Here is an 18270-nt window from a genome sequence, read left to right as displayed (position 1 = left end):
TATTTAGTCAAGTTTGAAGTATAAAACCCGATGATAAAAGAATAATTTAAACATGTTTCTTCGGCAAGCGTAGAAATACATTTGACACTAAACATCTTAGAACTAAAACTGCTAATCGTCTCCCGGAAGAGACGTTCAGCAGTGCCTGCCAGTGTTCGATGTCCACTATCGGCGCATGTTAAAGAACAAGAAATAGCTTTCACCATCTCTAAATGTGAATGACTTAAAACAGTGGTTTAGGTTTTGGTGTTTAGTAAATTAGTTTATCCCCCCCCACACACCTTGGTGTTTAGTTTGTGAAATTAAGCGATGTCTTACACCGACACTAGTGCCTTCTATAATTATGATTTTAAATTTATCCAAAATAGGCAATATGAATGAAAAAGAAAAATTATAGGCGAAACAAAAGTAAATAAAAACACCGGCTTTATTTGGAAATAAAGATGTCAACGTTGAAGTCACATCTCAAGTTTTCAATTTATCAACTTGCCTGTACCAAAACAATGTGTGGCTATACAGATTTACCTATTGTTATGTTTTGATCACCATATTTCCGTCTGTCTATTTAGATTGACAAACAGCTTTCTTTATTATGTTGCTATGCATTGCAAGCAGCCTGTATAAACTAAAAGGGGATAACTGTTTCTTCACTGTTAGATCGGAATTTATTTGATCGAGAGAGCAACAACAGCCATATTTTACGAGCGGCGCAACTATGCGTGAAATATTTACTTTTGATGTTTACCAGGTAAACCATATTGCGTTCTTACTCTAAAATAAAAGAAAATGTTTCCGTTTAATATATGGGGTAATAGGACAAAAAGTTCATTGAAGTATTTCAGAAAAGCGCTTCAAATGTATACTGACGAAACGCACTGACGTCGTTAAAATTGTGTCCCAGCCCCGTCGCGTTGACGTTAAGTTTGCTAGTGGGAGCGGGCTCATATTTTAAAACAATGAAAAATATCATATTGTTGTTTTTATTTTTTGGACTTATTAATATATTTGAACGCCGGAAAGCATATGATAAATGTGTTCACCTTAAACACTTAAACAAATAAATACCTGTTTCAGATAGTAAAATACATCATATTAAGCCGCTTATCAAACAGGAAGCTTTCAAATCGAAGATGCTTTTAACTAAGTTTATCTCGTCAGTTAAGTTGTTGGATCCGAGTATAGTTTATGATTCATTGAAATAGTGACGGCAATAACTATGGAATTATTTTTTTCTGTAATGCTTATATTAGCGTCTGTGCGTTCGGAAGAACCAGCTTGGTATCATTCAGGTAAGCACCATCAATATACATTTTACAAAACGGATACTGTTTGAGCACTAAGATATGCATTTTGTTGTGAAAACACGTTTGAAATATACTGAAAATTACGTTGAAGTCTACACGAATTAGCTCCATGTATTTACATTTACTTAATAAAAATAAATTTTGAATTTCCCTTGAAGTGTCGACGTAATTACTGTAAATTTCTGGTCTAAACTAGATTTGTTTTCTAATCCTTATCAAAATGTTCGGTAGGTAGACATTTGTTAGTGTAACTTAGTATACATACAGCTTTTAATTAACTGGCCTTTTTCCGAGGCTTCAACAGAATATTGAATAAAGGATTGGTCTCACTTAAGCCTATGCCCCAATACTTACGACTAACCAAGTAATACGAAAGTGTGTGTCGGTCCTGAAAGATACAAGACGGTAATAAAATGATAATGGCATCTCTTTTAGAATAGGAATATTTTCGTTGACAATCTGTTTAACAAATACGGGGCCTTCCCCATGTGGTAGGCTAAAATCAGGCGATAATCATGCAGTTCTCGGGATGAAGTTCTTAGAAAATAACACATTTGGTATTATGTACGCAACTGCCATTGAAATCAAGTATACAATGAGCGCTTTGAAAACATGTATAAATCTCTGAAATACATCAATAATTTAATATTCCATTTGAGACTTACATATATACAAAATTTCGCCTGGGAGATTGTGTCAGACCCAATCACAGTTTGTCCGAATCACATAACTAAGCCCTGGGTGGACCATATATTATATGAACATTTTCTAAATCCAACAAAATTTTCAGAATAATTCCCAAAATATCCAAGAGTTTAAAAATGTTATAGCAGTGATAAAGTTTTATATGGAGTTTTTGAAACTGTAGTTTTATCGAAGACCCCTAATCAGAGAAGATAGCCCTTATATACAAAATGATTTTGTAAAGAACATTCCACAAAAATACTTCTGGAACTATCTCTTGAATTCTATCAATAGCTTTTCTATTCTAGATCAAAGTGCTTAAGGTTGAACGCGACTATGATTTTTTTTTCGAGTTACTGTCTAAAAATTTGTATACGGATAGAAGAGCATATGCCCAATTAGGGACTGATTTTACATTTTCAATATTCGGAACAGTTTTGAAACTATGACTCCTCAAAATATACCACTGACGTCAATTTTGAGACGACTCATAGTCGGGTTCAACTTTAAAATGGCTTTCAGCCTGCAACGTTTTGTGAGTATAGTTATGCAATTGTAAAATCAAATTATTATTATTAACATCTTAAGATAGTATATGCTCGCTCATAATTTCCTTCGCGAAAACCTTTAGAGTCTAATGTTGATTCGCAATGAGATCATGAAAAATAGGTCACTTGAAATGTGGAATACGCCAAATAGTTACTTATTAGGTATGGAGTAATTCTCAATATTATTTAAAACCTTATCTGGAGCTCTTTCATAAACAATGCACTGCCACGGATAAAGCATTAAGGGTTTTTAGTAAAATCTACTCTACACTTCAAACCTGACTTAGGCGTATCTAATTTACTACCAGGGTATGCCAGCTAAGACACTATGTCACTTGTAGACGAAATGAACAGATTTATACCAGTTTTTTTAAATATGCATATGCATTATGATACATGCTCAAGATATTGGACTGAAATTTCTGAGACAAACTGAGAAAATTCACATACTTTCCCTTTCATTCGGCATTACATGACTTTGACACAAATTGTAGCAGGTCGATAGCCTGTCAACGCTTTCCGCGATTTGATCTGAATGGTAAAAGTGTATAATATTTATTAAGTAATGGTTTAAAGCAAAATCTAAACATAGGTATATAATACTTGTATTTATTTGGTTCAGTTCACGTTAATTTTGAAACTATTTGCGGATTCTGCTTTTTATATTGCGTTCTGAAACTCGCCGATATTAAAATAATTGCTTTTTGTACAATTTGAATTGCGTTATATTATGCAAAACGTACTATATTAACCGAATAACATTGAAAACTCATTACAGTGCTATTTATAGCTACTATTATTCACTACTATAAAGCCACGCTTAAACACGTGTAGTGACAATGGGTTTCAAATGGGTTTTATAAAAAAACTTACCTCAATATGGACCGCAATATTTTGCAGTCGAACCGGCCATACGAGAATGAACGAATACGTGTTCACAGTTAAATCCTTTTACTTTAGGTGTAAACGTTGCACTCGGAAAACCTACCCGCCAATTTCCGGATACATTTGAGGGTCAACAAGCATCACTTGCAGTTGATGGAAACATAACGAACAGCCCGCAAAGTGCTCCATGCGCTCACACAACCAAGCCGTCTTATGGAAATTACGCATTTTGGAATGTGGACCTCCAGGGTACTTACAATATATCAGGAATCAGAATATATAACAGAGACAACGCCGGTACGTACTATTTATACGTTGGTATTAAATGTATTGTATCATTTATGATGATATTGTTTTATGGTTATTTTACAAAGCTCATAAACTTATTAGGATGTGGACATCATTAAGTGGATATCAGGAATTAGAATATATACAAGCGAAAGCATATGTATGTTAATGGCAAATTGAACCAATTCTGAACTGGCTACTTAACGTTACATGCATTTTTCTAACTATTGAAGCACAAAAAAACAGATGCCAATGAATCAAAGCATGGTTACACCATCTCCGACCATTGGCTAATTTTCATTCTTTATATGTTTTGAAGCTAAATTGTTTGTGATTAAAAAAACTTGCTGAACATTCTTGATCTACTTGATCTACTTTTTATTTACATTTACACCACACTGATTGTACTCCTACACCGGATGTGGTCACTTTATTGAATACATAGTGGTTACATTCGACCAATTAAATATACTTATAAGAAGCGTAACTTCCTTTCAAGCGTTGTTTTATGGCCTTACACAGTGTAAAAGTGGGTGGGGTGGGCCAAAAAGTACAACGTTGCTGAAGTTAATGTTTTATTTAGTTTTGAGGAACAAATGTTTTAGGAAATTGAATAAACATCCTTTGCGGCATGCTCTGGAGTAATAGGGAGTTGTTCATTCTTTGAGATAGCTGCAATCATTACAAAACCTCAAGACATTGTTGAATGGGAAATGCTGACTGTCTGACACAAAAACATATTCATCTTGTATTAGGACATTTTCGTGAAAATGCAAAGACATTTTGATAAGAGATCTGATAAAATCATAGATTCAAATGTTGCAACGGATATATTTATCATGCATGCTAAATATTGGATCTTAAACCTTAACAAAAATGATGTTATAAACATTTCATGTTTTGATCCTGCAAACGACTTTTGCACCGTGGAAGGCTTTTAATATTCAGAACACAAATAGAAGTTTCTCTCCACTAAATGTTAAACATGCGTTAGATTATAATGTTATTAATTAGGTGATTTCACATTGGCCTAGTTACATGTCCGAGGTAAGCTATATTTGCCTAAGCCCGAAAGGGCGAATGCTAATACAGCTGAACGACGACAAATCGTCGTAAAAGATCACCAACAGGTTAAAATACAACTGTTGTATCAAACCGTAATAAGTGGTTGAAATATTTAATAGGCTAGTAATTCCAAATAGGTTTAAACTAAGTACATTTTTTTTTTCAAAATGGCTTCCTTTAAAAATATTTTTCAGCATATTTCTCATATTAGGCGAGTTTCGACAGCCAATGAAAATGGTCCATTTCTAAAATCCTATATTTTGCGAGTTTTGTAGCCAATCAAAACGGAGGAAACTCATATAAGCCGAGTTTGGATGATATTGGCCGAGTTTAGTCGATATTGGCCGAGTTTTGGCCTAAATTGGCCGAGTTTGGCCTAAATTGTCTTGAGTTGTCTGGTATTGTCTGGTATTGGTACCGCGATTGGCCTCGTATCGCGTCAAATACGTTGTTGATTACTAATGTATTATATGTAAAACGTATACATACATGTTTAAATCGGTCTAGACATTTGATATGATAACATTGAAAATGTCCATATCGCTAGTCTTGATATTGCTATTCAAATATTATTTCAGTACGTGAACGCCTATACGGATTGATGATTTTGACCTATTTAAAGGGACATCCGAAAACAGTGTTTCAAGACAATGAAACGCACATTTCAAATTGCACAGATTACCATGACCAAAACGATAAACCTCTGGTATGTAAGGATACAATAGATGTCACATTGCAACCTCCCGTTCTAGCTACAGAGGTCAGATTGCAGACAAGAAATTACCTGACACTCTGTGAGGTACAAATTATAGCAGGTATAATTTTAATATTTCACTATAACCTTGTTTTCAATTCATCGCGAACGTTATATCGAATGATTGAATGCCATTCTTCTTCTTCTTCTTCTTCTTCTTACTACTATTATTATTATTATTATTATTATTATTATTATTATTATTATTATAATTATTATTATTATTATTATTATTATTATTATTATTATTATTATTATTATTATTATTATTATTATTATTATTATTACAGTCGCCTGCACACACCCAAATGTTTCACATGGAAGAACGAATACCACGGCTAAGTCCTTACCTGGTACGACTATACACATACAATGTGATGCGGGCTATTTAACAAACACAACGACCTCAACATGCACTGAGCAAGGTACATGGAATCCTGAACCAATATGTGATAAAGGATGCAATGTACCGGATCCATTCCCTCACGGGAAATACACTATATCCAGCCAAGAAACATTGGTAACTGGGTCGGTTGTAGCCGTAGGATTTGAAGTCATAGGAATGTGCGTGCAGGGATATACTTCTGAGAATACCAACGAATATGTTCGAAGAAAATGCGCCGATGATCAATCATGGAATGGATCAGTATTGACATGCATTGCAAAGCAATGTCCTTATCCTAGTTTACCCCACGGTTTCTATTACTATGAACACAAGCAATATTATAGCGGTTCAAAACCATTCGGAAGCGTAATCATACCATATTGTGAGGATGGTTATTATCTTGCAACAAATGGATCAAGAGAATGTATGGCGGACGAGACATGGTCAGGTGATGACCCAGAGTGTAAACCTATTACATGCCAACAACGACCACAAAGTTTTCCCAATGGATATCTCATCCCAAGAGAACAACAACTCATCCACCACCCCTACCAGTATGGCTTTACATTTGTTTCTCAGTGTGAAATAGGTTTCAAGCTTGTTAATGGCGGGAATAGGACGTGTTCAGCAGTTGACCAATGGAATGGGAGTACAGCCGAGTGTGAAAAAGTATCTTGTAACGTGACGGTACTAGAAAAAGGATTCTATACATTTGGCTCGCAAAAACACGTATCGAATACAATTAGCTATGGTTTATCTCTCAGCCCAAAATGCGAAAAGGGGTATCGTTTAAGCAACAGTGATAATCGCACATGCAAAGAAAATAGTGAACTGAGTGGAGATAGCCCTTTATGTGATATAGTTCGATGCAACTCGTTCGGACCTCTCCCCGACGGTTCTCTGAGGCTAAAAAATAACACATTGACAATAAGTAAAGCATTTGACTATGGTACAACTATACTATCAGATTGTGATACCGGTTTCGAACTTCGTGATTCTGCTGAGCGCACGTGTGTTGAGAATGGGTCTTGGTCCGGGATGACACCAATTTGTGAAAAAGTCCGGTGCACAAATCAAACTATTCTTGAAGATTTATTTCAACGAAACACGAACGAATCTTTATTTGGAGACAAATTTATTGCCGTATACAATAGCGAACATTTCAATCTGGTGAATGGTTCTTTAGACGTAGAATGTTCAGCCGACGGCCGCCTAAGATGGGCTGCACAACAGCCATACCTTGGTAATTACAAATCAAGTTTCACGTTTAATTGTTTTCAGTATCCATATCGTAAAGAAGTGTTTGTCTTTTCATACAAATTACAAGGGAAACATATTAATGATTAAAATTATTTTTCAATAAAATGCGAGCATAACAAAAACTTCTAATTAGGTTTCGTGCTTTTTCCGAGCTATTGTTCACAACTATTATATACGGGAATTGTCAATGCACGAGTGTTCTTATTTGAATTTCAGCTCCAATATGTAAAGTGCCAAAGAACGGTCATTTCAGCGCAGACACACGAGAATGTCTCTTTGACGATACTTGTAAAATAGGACAAACGATCATATTTGAATGCAGAAATGACTTCCAAACGTTGCAAACAAATTCAACCTGCCTTCCTAATCATACATGGAGCTCTGTGCCCATTTGCACACGTAAGCCACTTGTATATTGAATACATTTATTCTCGATGTAGTCAGGCGTAGCAACACACTTGTTTATAAAAGAAAAGGTTACCAAGCTATTCAATATGACCAAACGTTGTGTTATCTAACGAGCTTGTTTGTTAGTTCTATCAGAAAAATAGGGTATTCCTGTTTGATGATTTACCTGATACCATTACATGTGATTTCGAAGTAGTTTCCATACTTAGCGTGGCGTTCTTCGTTGAAGTTAAACTCATAAAAAGTACCGACTATTTCTGTGGTAATCTTTATGTTTAATACCTGCTAAAGTTCCACTCTCTGTATTGGTCAGTGTATTTGTATTTTCATTACGAATAAAGAAATTCATTTTGGTTGCATAAGGCTTTTAAAGCGGTTCTTATTAACATTCTACCTGATAGCAAAAAGGGGCGTTCAAGAATATCACTTTGTTGGGAGATATACCCACTTAATCAATAAAACAAAAACAAATACATTTTAATCAAAGCAAATTATTATAAGTAATGTTTATATGTAACCGTTAAACCCCATGTTACTATCCATTTACCGTGATGTGACACAGACCGGAAAACCAATGACCTTACTAATGGGTCAGTGTATTTGATTTTAATTACGAATACAGAAATACATTATTTATTGTTGCATTAGCGTTCTCAAACGTTTCTTATTAACCTTCTCCCTATAGCAAAAGGGGGTGAAAGAATATCACTATGTTGGAGACCATATTTACAATGGCAGTTCTTGAATACCGTGATGCGACACAGACCGGAGCATCAATGACCTAATCTTGCTACATGCACAATTGTTTTGCTTAGTTTTGTGTTTACTTATTTTATTACCATTATAATTACTTTCATGTTTCAACTTAAGAACTTGATATGTTTTTCAAAATGTTCAGTCTTTTATATATTATTGCATAAAAACAATAAAAAAGGCTAAACTTCATACTTCAAGCAGGTCAATGGAATTATCTTAATAAGCTATCGGTGTTGATGTACGGTTTGACTGTCATGAATAATTGATCTTTGAAATTACTCTGGCCACCACCACTTCAATTTAAGGTCGTTGTCAAATTTCGTTTGATGTCATCTTATTGCTTGGTATATTACTCTTATTTATTATCATACAATTTCAAGAAAAGATTTGCTATCTGAAACCATTATTATAACCTGATCACAGTAGTATTGCATACTTGTTATTCTCTTTTCGCGGATGCTTTTTAGAAACCATAATGTTTACCAATTTCAGCACTGTCTCAATCAAACAATGGAGCTATAATTGGTGGGTCTGCAGCAGTGGTCGTTATCGCGATCGTAATAGCTGTTTTGTTGTTTCTGCACAAAAGGTACATTACACAATGTTCTTTGCAAGTAAAAATGTTTCTATTGCCACGTATATTGTGCATCAGTTATAATGTGATGTTTATACAATTGTACCAACCATGTACCAAGGGGTGCCTCAAGATATCGTTGACAGATATGTATTTATACATTCGTTATAGTTGGCCATGGGGCTTAAGTCCATTTTAGGCAAACCTTTTGAATTGCTTTAAACTTGAAGAACAAATACCATTTCATACTATTCACTATGTCCGGTGCTCGTTCATTTTTGTAGGAAAATACATAAAAGCCTAACGAGAACGCGGTATGAAATGGCAGACGAACCAGAGGAAGAATTGAATGCTTATACTGAAATCAATGAAACACAAAAGACTGATCGAAAAAAAGGTAATCTTATCATTGATCAAACGTATTAAAAAAATCATATGATAATAATTCTAGAAATTAATTGAATACTAAGAATTTAAGTGAATAACCAACCTATCAGTTACAGCAGACTATTCATACGCATCTTACACAAGAGATGTACACGGATACGAAGAGGCCACGAATCCGAGCGATCAGTCCTATTATAGCTTTGTAAGCTGCACGAAAATGCCGGAGACAGCCATTAAAGAAAAAGACTTCTACGACGTTGTTTTGGGATCAGAGCATGGTGTTACAATGAAGAAGCAGTTTCAGGTATACCATTAAATGATTGCATCTCACACTTTCCATAGTTATTTGAACAACCAATTTGTTTTTATATCCTTTGTGCGGAATACAACAATGTTTTTTTTTCTATCCGATTTTGCTTTTGTCATTTACTTTCATTGTAAATTTGACGCTCGACCAGTGTAAATACAGTGTCAATTGATTTATTCCAATAAGAAATATAAATATCTATTGTTTCCAAAGCTAATACTTTTATAATTCTGTTTTTAAGATAAAGAGATACTTCTTGTTTATGGAAATATTTTGCCTTGGAGAATAAAAATATTTGAAGCAATGAACTGAAATCCGATTCAATACAATAGGGAAAATAACTCTGTAAATTTCGTATACATACGTCTATAGTTTATTAGGCTTGCTGCATAAGTTGTACTTCATCTTCGTTATTACTTACAATTTCTAAATCTTCAAATATGTATACCAGTTTATATTTACAGGATTTCCCAAAGGGCTTGACAGAGGACTACAATGCAGCTCTCAAATTACAAAACAGACCTAAAAATAGATATAAACAGATCTATCCATGTAAGTGAAACACTAAATGTCTGCTCAACTACATGTAGTACTCTATGATCTTTAATCAATACGTCGCAATCGTTGATGAAGTCAAAATACAACTAAATATTCTTGCATCTAAATTAATCTAATGGAAGGGAAACTTAGCATTCATTTATACATGCACATTTTTCCAGTCTTATTTTAAATTATATCAGATCTTTTCATTATCGGAATCCTTCTAATTGTTTGCAGATAATGATACAAGAGTTATTCTGCCAACAGATGAACGACACTCAGATTACATAAACGCTAGTTTCATACATGTATGTATTACAAAGCTGACAATGCACACAATGTATCTATTAATTAACTAATGTTAATCGCTTAATGTTTTCTATTTCAATAGAAGTAATTCGTTTTTATAAGATTTATTGATCCATTTTAGGGTTATAACAAGACACGTGCCTTCATTGCGTCACAAGGTAAACTAAGGGCTAAACAGCATCCAGTTAATCGAGTAATCAATAAGCAAACACTAGTACGTGTTTCTGTATTTAAATATTTAAGAGGCATTATTACAAAGTAAATGGTTGATAAAGAAACCTCACACAGACTCACTTAATTGTATTTGTTATGTTTTCTGTCGACCTTTTATACTCAAAGAATGAACAAAGGTCTAGTCGTTCCTTTGTTGTAGGCCCAACAAACGATATGCTTGTTGATTTCTGGAGGATGGTGTGGTATCTTGGCTGCGGCAAAATTGTAATGCTTACCAACTTGAAAGAGGACAAAAAGGTTCGTTCTTTGCGCTTTGAGTTTTTATTTAAAATACTCATGAACTGACCCGCCTAAGTAAAATGGAGTTTGGTACCTTTGAGTATGCTTTTTTTCTACAAGATAAGGGTGTAATGGAATACAACACGAAATAAATTTTATTGTAATATTCTTTGAAAATGGACTTAGAAATATGTTGCAAATGGAATATATATGAAACTGTTTTCACTAAATTTGAATAAATCGTAAAATCCACCTTCCCCTTAAAATCCAATAAGGATAAAACCGGTGCGTGTGTTATGCCAGTTTAAATGCTTTGTTTCATTAAGTGACACTCCTTTATCTCTTGTAGATGAAATGTGTTCAGTACTGGCCTGGCGAAGGATGCATAGAATACGAAGACTTCTTAATAAAAAATCGGGGGACAGAGTATTTTTCGGACTTCGTCATCAGGAAATTATCCATACAGAAAGTAAACACTCGAACAACCCCGGACGTTTGTAATCAAACAAAACATGTTTCCTCTTTCATTTTAAAAGTTTCAATTGGCAAAATATAATTGCCGTATAACTTCTGTAGGATTTCCCCGTCAAGCCAATTAATTAAATAAGTTAATACTTACGCTCCAAAATATAAAGATTCTGCATTTCATTAAATTAGAATTATAGATCTCATATGGGGACTTCAAATTCATACTATAGTTTCGACAACTTTTATATCAATATGTTTCAACTGTTTTTAGACACATGGGGAAGAAAGAAAATTGTTCCATTTTCATTTCACTGCTTGGCCAGATAAAAAAGTGCCAAGGTATGCTTCGTCACTGGTCAATTTCCGTCATAAAGTGGAAACCACCATTGTGAAAGGGAATGGTCCCGTTGTTGTACACTGCAGGTTTGCCTTATAAGTCTTTATATATATATATATGACGCTATACGTATTTTTGATACATGTAGTAATATTCAATAAACTCGTTATTTCATACACGATTTATTTAAAACAAAACAAACGGATTTGCAAAAAGATATAGATGGTAGTTAGAGCAAGCTCACTAACAATAAATACGCTTTTAAACGTTGATTAATATACGGTAGAGGATATGCTTTTCTTCATCTTGATTAATAAATTTAAATAATAACATTGAAATAATCGTGTTTATTTTACTGTTTTCAAAATAAGAAGTTCATTGTTTAACAAACAAGTGATTTATTTTGAGTGTTTTGGGTATTCTATATAATAATGTTCACAACTAAAGCTCATAAAACAGGATTTCAGTGAAAATAGTATAATACAATGACGTACATGCAACGAGTAAATAGCGAATGCCTTTTGTAATTTGAAACTGTAACTGTTCAATGAATTGAATTAAAACTAACTGTTTGTTTTAAATGTCACCCGAGTGCTACATGAACCATTTTAATCCGTATGTTTCTAGCGCCGGTGTCGGACGGACGGGAACATTTATCGCTTTGAATGTACTGTCTGAGCAAGCCAACACAATGGGATATGTGGATCCCGTGGGTTGTGTGAACACACTGAGAAGACAGAGGGTCGACATGGTCCAAACCTCGGTAGGGAAAAACAATATTATATAGTGGCACAGAAGGAAAATAAAATGGTTCTTACTTAGTTTAAAAAAACAAAGCTACCTTTATGCACTCCACTTTTCTCGCTAAACGGCAAATATCTGTCCTAATATATTTCAAGAAAGTGTGAATTAAGAATAATTTCGAAGATTTAAATAAATAAATAAACATAAAATCTCAATTATCCTTGTTATACGTACTAAAATAAATTTGGTAATCATTTTATGAATGCAAACCTCAAAAATCGTACAATAAGATGACATATTTACACAGGAGCAGTACAGTTTCCTGCACATGGCGCTTTTGGAGACGTTGATGTTGTCTACGTCGGCTCTACCCGCGTCGAGATTCCTCAGAGCGTATGAAGAACTTCTGGTCTTTGACAAGACCCACAGGTGCCGGGAGATCGATGTCAAGTTCTCTGTGAGTCACAGTCATCAAATAATTACTTGATTGTTTGGAAATTTGACTATATATTTATAATTGTAATTGTCTCATATATGTTTTACCACTTTGTGTTTTTGTTTGTTCATGTAATGACAGTGTATCACAACAGTATTTCGCATAATAGTTTGTGATATTTTAGTTGCATATATGATTTTTAAATTAATAAATGTGTTTATTCTTAAAACAGCGGATGGAGAAAATGTCACCCGTGTCGGATGAGTGTCAATACGTCAGCGCAAAAGAAGTGAGGAACAGAAATAGGAATCGGTATTCAAACATTCTCCCAGGTATATATGTTTTATGTGATGCGTTCTTCTTTTATGCACTGGAATGATTCACTGAAAATGATTTATCACCTACAATTCTTATCAAAAAGCTATTATTGTTTACTTCAAATGTAATTGTTTTACAGTCGCAGATCATATGCCTCACTTGACTCCTTCTGGAAAGAGGTCTGAACCTGATTACATCAACGCTGTATTCTTACCGGTATATTGTAAAAATGTATTTCTTGACTGAAAAAAAATGCAATAACATTGCCTAAAGTGTTTGGATGCGTTTTGTGAAAAATATTCAATTCGACGTCTTGTACTGAGAATTCTGTACTGTCATAGTTTTGAATGTATTGTTTCTTGAAACTGTTTCTCATATAATGGGTATAACAATATGGTTATCTTATGACATACATTTCATCATCAAAAGACGAGGATAAACTCTGTAGCTATAATACATTTAAGGGATACAAGAAGAAGGGGGCGTTTATCGTCACCCAGACACCATTAGAGGCGACCAAGACTGACTTCTGGAGACTGGTGGCTGAACACAATGTCCATACAGTCGTCATGATGAACAACAGGAGTGTGATGGAGGTGAGGTCCTTAGTTAAGCAATATTCATTTACCCAGTACCACCTTGTACACATTTTAGGATTAAAGATGAAGCTCGCTGTGGCTTACATATATATCTAACTTCTCTGATGACAGTTGATGTTCTTGAAAATGGTAATGCCATGTCAGTGCTTAGATTTAATTGAAACGAAAATGAAAGAAACAAAACGTTTTGAACGATTTGATTTATTTAAAAAAAATAATCAGGTACCAATTTGTTTTGAAAATACACATCAATGTCAGGATTTAAGAGAAAACCTGATACGTTTATCAATTATTGTGAAAACACTAGTGATATGTAAGTGCTAAGATTTTGCAAATTGATGATGAAAGAAACCGAAAAGTCAATTTGGCCGTTTGGCATAACCCTTCATTGGGTTTCATTTTCATCCCTCTAACCTAAATTACAGTATTAGTAATCGTTTTTTAGGAAGGTGAGATATACTGGCCTGAAAATAAGAACCCGGAAAGGTATGGAAACATGACGGTTGCCAAGACAGGCGAGGAAAACGAGAGTGGATTGAGAAAAATCACGCTTGACTTAAAACAGTTTCGAAAGGTGATTTTTATATAATACATTGATTTGCCTCCTCCTCCTGCTCGTCGTCGTCTTCTTCGTCATCGTCGTCGTCATCATCATCATCATCATTATCAACATCATCATCATCATCATCATCATCATCATCATCATCATCATCATCATCATCATCATCATGTCTTAATAAGTATCATCGTCAGTTCATTTGCACAACTAACATAACAAATTAAATTATTTTATTTAAAATCAAAAGCTAACAAGTTGGGGGAGGCGAACGGAGAATCTGGTGTTGAAGAAAAAAACGGGAAAACAATACATAAAAGTAGTGCTTGTTTCAGACACGGAAACTTCAACAAATACAATTTGAAGGTTGGCCTGATGATTCAGCGTTGCCTACTTCTCCTAAGAATGTTATAAACCTTCTTGAAGCAGTGCAGTACTGGCAACATCAATCAGGAAACAACCCTGTTCTCGTGCATTGCATGTAAGAGAACTTCTTTGTTCTGAAGTCTGACACCGAACAAAGTGAAAGTAATTGTATGTAGGAAGTAACGCAATTACTCAGAAATGTTCATTCGTTGAACCGATTCGTTATGTCACAAGAGTCATTAAACACATCCGCTTCTTGTCATAGTTTATATCATGTAAGCCATGTTTATAACAGATACCAAAGGAACACATACTTTGCTGGACACAGTCAGGGCTGGCAGTTTTTGGTCAGGGATAGTAAAATAATACTGATTTTACTCTTTCCGAAATTACCTGAAATGTTCAAATACATTCTGTTCAAAGAAATTATATTGTTATTGTGTGTTGTGCCAGCGGTCTTGGTTAAGATATAAATGGAACTAGACACCTACTAACACTATATAGATGGTTAATCATAACTGTGTCAAACCTTCAGGAACGGAGCAGACAGAAGCGGCTTGCTCTGTGTTGCGTCAGCAGTCTTGGAGAGAATGAAGGTTGAACAAGACGTCGCTATTACCCAGGTCATTAAAGAAATGAGAAACTACAGGGAACAGATTATCCCCTCTGTGGTACATATATATACTTTTACTACACGTTTAACGATGTAACTGAAAACGATAACTTATCAACCATCAAACATAATTATAGCATAATGCTTATTAAGTTTCTACCATTTTGCGAAGATGCTATATTATATTACAATATGTTTCATGCTGTACTTTAAAGGTCGACTGATACTGAAACACGGCAATTCAAAAGATAAAAAATGTCCGTATCATGTATTTCAAAAGATATGGAGAGATATGATTTAAAATAATAAATGCTTTCAGGACCAGTTTCAATTTGTGCATGAAGTAGTCAAGGAATACATTCTGCAGAATGAAACATACTCCAATTTCACCGATTGATGCCCCATGTTATCGATCAATGGGCATGATCAATGTAACCCCGACCTTGTTTTTAAATCTATTTATATGTGTTTTGCTATTCTTTTTGTTCCATAAATTACACATCATTCGTATATGTGCTTTTAAATGTACTGGCTCTCTATATGACTATGTAAAATTAGCTAACACAAATTATCAAAAGGTGATGAATGAAGCTAAAGCTAAACGAGTGTTATTCGCCATATTGCCGCCGTGTTTACGACGCGGGAAATACAAGTGTTTAAATAAGTTTATTTAACTAAATAACTATTCATGCAATTTATTTCCTTCAAAAAATGAAATTCAATATATCTGGAACAGGTTTTGAACGTTTCATGAAATATGGTTGTTTGTTACCGAATTAATAGTAATGTTCAGACATTTCGGGGTATCCGGAGCAAAACGTACACTGGCCGGGTGTTGATGATGTCTTCAGAGGAGGTTTACCGTGAAGTTTACATAAAACACCAGCGACACCCGGCAAGCATTCTTTTAAATTTGTTGTCGAATTAAGCAACTCATTATTCAAATTATGTCCATATTAGTGACGAAGCCGTCGTTGGAACATAAAAATGCCAAACTTCTCATTTAGTTATTTTCGTGCACTGCCCGGCATGAAGTGTTTACCGCTCTTTCAAAGAACTTGCGAAAGTTTGTGCAGTTCATTCCCTTTCATTCAACTCTCCTCCTCTGCTCTGTTTTAAAGTTTTAAATTTCAACTATTGTTTTAGTAAGTTAAATGACATTTTATTCTACATTCTAAAATGGCACATGTAAAGCGTGGCATTGATGACGTCCTAGATTTTTTACTTAATATCCCAAATAACCAAATACTAGCCGGAAATGAAATTTGAAATCCACATCGTTTATGAAAATTATCTTAATTGAACAACAGGCGATTTTAAATGGTATAAACAGTACGATTTAATGCGATATAGTAGAAATCAATTAACTTCGCTAGAAAAAATCAAAGTATATTTTGTATTACCTTTTGTTTGGTTATTATCCCATGTAATGATTTTAATATACGTGGGATCGTCTGCGAATTTGAGCCACGTGGAGGAAAAAGTAATATTTTATTTATTAGCTAAGTAGTGTGCCGCATAACCAGTTTCATTGCGTTCACATACTAATAGGGAAATACTGCTTTTCGTGATGACGATACAGGACCTTTTCGCTCACAACATCACACGATTGTATTTAATGTTTATTATTTAATTGATGTAGGTCATTATAATATGCATATTATTGTACGTTTGTGTATGCTTAATAAACATTTAAATCGTTCCGTTGTTATGCATCATGGGTAAATTATATGCAAAATGTATGTCCCTGAATATTATGCTTTGGCTATACTTTTTAAGCATTTAATTATCTGTTTCTTTTGTGCTAATTTTCGGAGTTATATTTTATAACATTTTTTTTTTTAAAATAACATGTTTCAATGACCCAGACTGTCATATTTGTCGAGAAGTATTTCTCCAATATATGTTTCACTCATATTTCAGTTGAAACTTTTTATCAATATTTACCAATAAACTTGCATTAATGTTGAAAGTAATAAAAGGTTAATTTACAAAACTGAAAAGCGCCTAAATGACCAAATTACACGATTGTGACAACTAAAAAAACACAGAAAACATTTACATGTAACAATGGCATATGGCACTTAAAAATGAGACTCGAAATGCGTTATATGCATACCTATAGATGTACCCGGCCTCGAATGACCAGACCAGGCATAAGTAGCCAACATACCGCCAACAAGCCTCCACCTTTAACACTATACATAGAAAATGCCTTTTCCAATAGATCTGAGTTTATTATGTTTGTGTTACTATACAATGATGTTAATTTTAAGTATGTGGAACATATATTGAAATTATACGTGAATATTCATAAGATAGATAAGAAAAAATAATATTATTTCGAGGCGGATACGTAGCAACAAAACAACATATGCCCAGTTATTTGTCCTAGGGTAGCTGTACCGAGGACAAATAACACGGCCTTTGTGAAATAAACTAATTAATCATTATTTTATTAATTAACTATTACGAATGGCACGACATTTTGCTTGTAAACATTCTATTAACTTACCATAAGTTTAAATATGAAACCTATTTATTCATTCATGATGCTTTTCTATACTTGCCTTTGCTGATTTTAACATGTATGATTTCAGTGACATTACACATAATAAAGAACTGTACAGCCTAAGGAAGCATGTCTTTTCGTCTTTATTTCGTAAATCGTTTGCCGATTTTTTTAACCTTTCCTCGGTCATCTTGGCGTTTTTTAAAACGATAATCATCGTAAAATCCACAAAAAGGTTAACTACAACTGTAATATCAAACCATACAAAATGATGGACGTACTTAATGGGCTAGTAATTCCAAAAAGGTTTAAACGAAGCACAAAATATTCAGAACAGTGGGAAAAACGGAACACAAAATGACTACCATTTAAAATTATATCTAGCATATTTCTCATATTATGGGGATATTCGAC

The 18270-nt window shown here is 34.1% G+C and overlaps 2 protein-coding genes across 2 annotated transcripts; both read left to right on the top strand.

Annotated features, from left to right (window-relative positions):
• Positions 1 to 1201: 1201 nt before the first annotated feature.
• Positions 1202 to 6283, top strand: LOC128215408 (fucolectin-6-like). Its single transcript, XM_052922093.1, has 5 exons — positions 1202 to 1289; positions 3497 to 3718; positions 5353 to 5589; positions 5819 to 5953; positions 6213 to 6283. The coding sequence occupies exons 1-5, from the start codon at positions 1217 to 1219 to the stop codon at positions 6281 to 6283; spliced, it is 738 nt and encodes a 245-aa protein (XP_052778053.1). The 5' UTR covers positions 1202 to 1216.
• Positions 6101 to 16671, top strand: LOC128214680 (receptor-type tyrosine-protein phosphatase epsilon-like). The gene is made up of 20 exons (XM_052921273.1): positions 6101 to 7156; positions 7390 to 7572; positions 8830 to 8926; positions 9196 to 9308; positions 9409 to 9602; positions 10070 to 10157; positions 10383 to 10453; positions 10576 to 10612; positions 10828 to 10925; positions 11257 to 11376; positions 11647 to 11798; positions 12340 to 12475; positions 12764 to 12913; positions 13125 to 13224; positions 13350 to 13426; positions 13675 to 13806; positions 14255 to 14383; positions 14701 to 14846; positions 15267 to 15402; positions 15664 to 16671. Exons 1-20 carry the CDS (start codon positions 6340 to 6342, stop codon positions 15739 to 15741), a joined length of 3054 nt encoding a protein of 1017 aa, XP_052777233.1. The 5' UTR covers positions 6101 to 6339; the 3' UTR covers positions 15742 to 16671.
• The last annotated feature ends 1599 nt before the right edge of the window (positions 16672 to 18270 follow it).

This window comes from Mya arenaria, chromosome 13 (genome assembly GCF_026914265.1).
Source record: "Mya arenaria isolate MELC-2E11 chromosome 13, ASM2691426v1".
NCBI lineage: Eukaryota > Metazoa > Mollusca > Bivalvia > Myida > Myidae > Mya > Mya arenaria.
The sequence above is the reverse complement of the archived record's forward strand: the minus strand, read 5'-3'. Positions and strand labels throughout refer to the sequence as shown.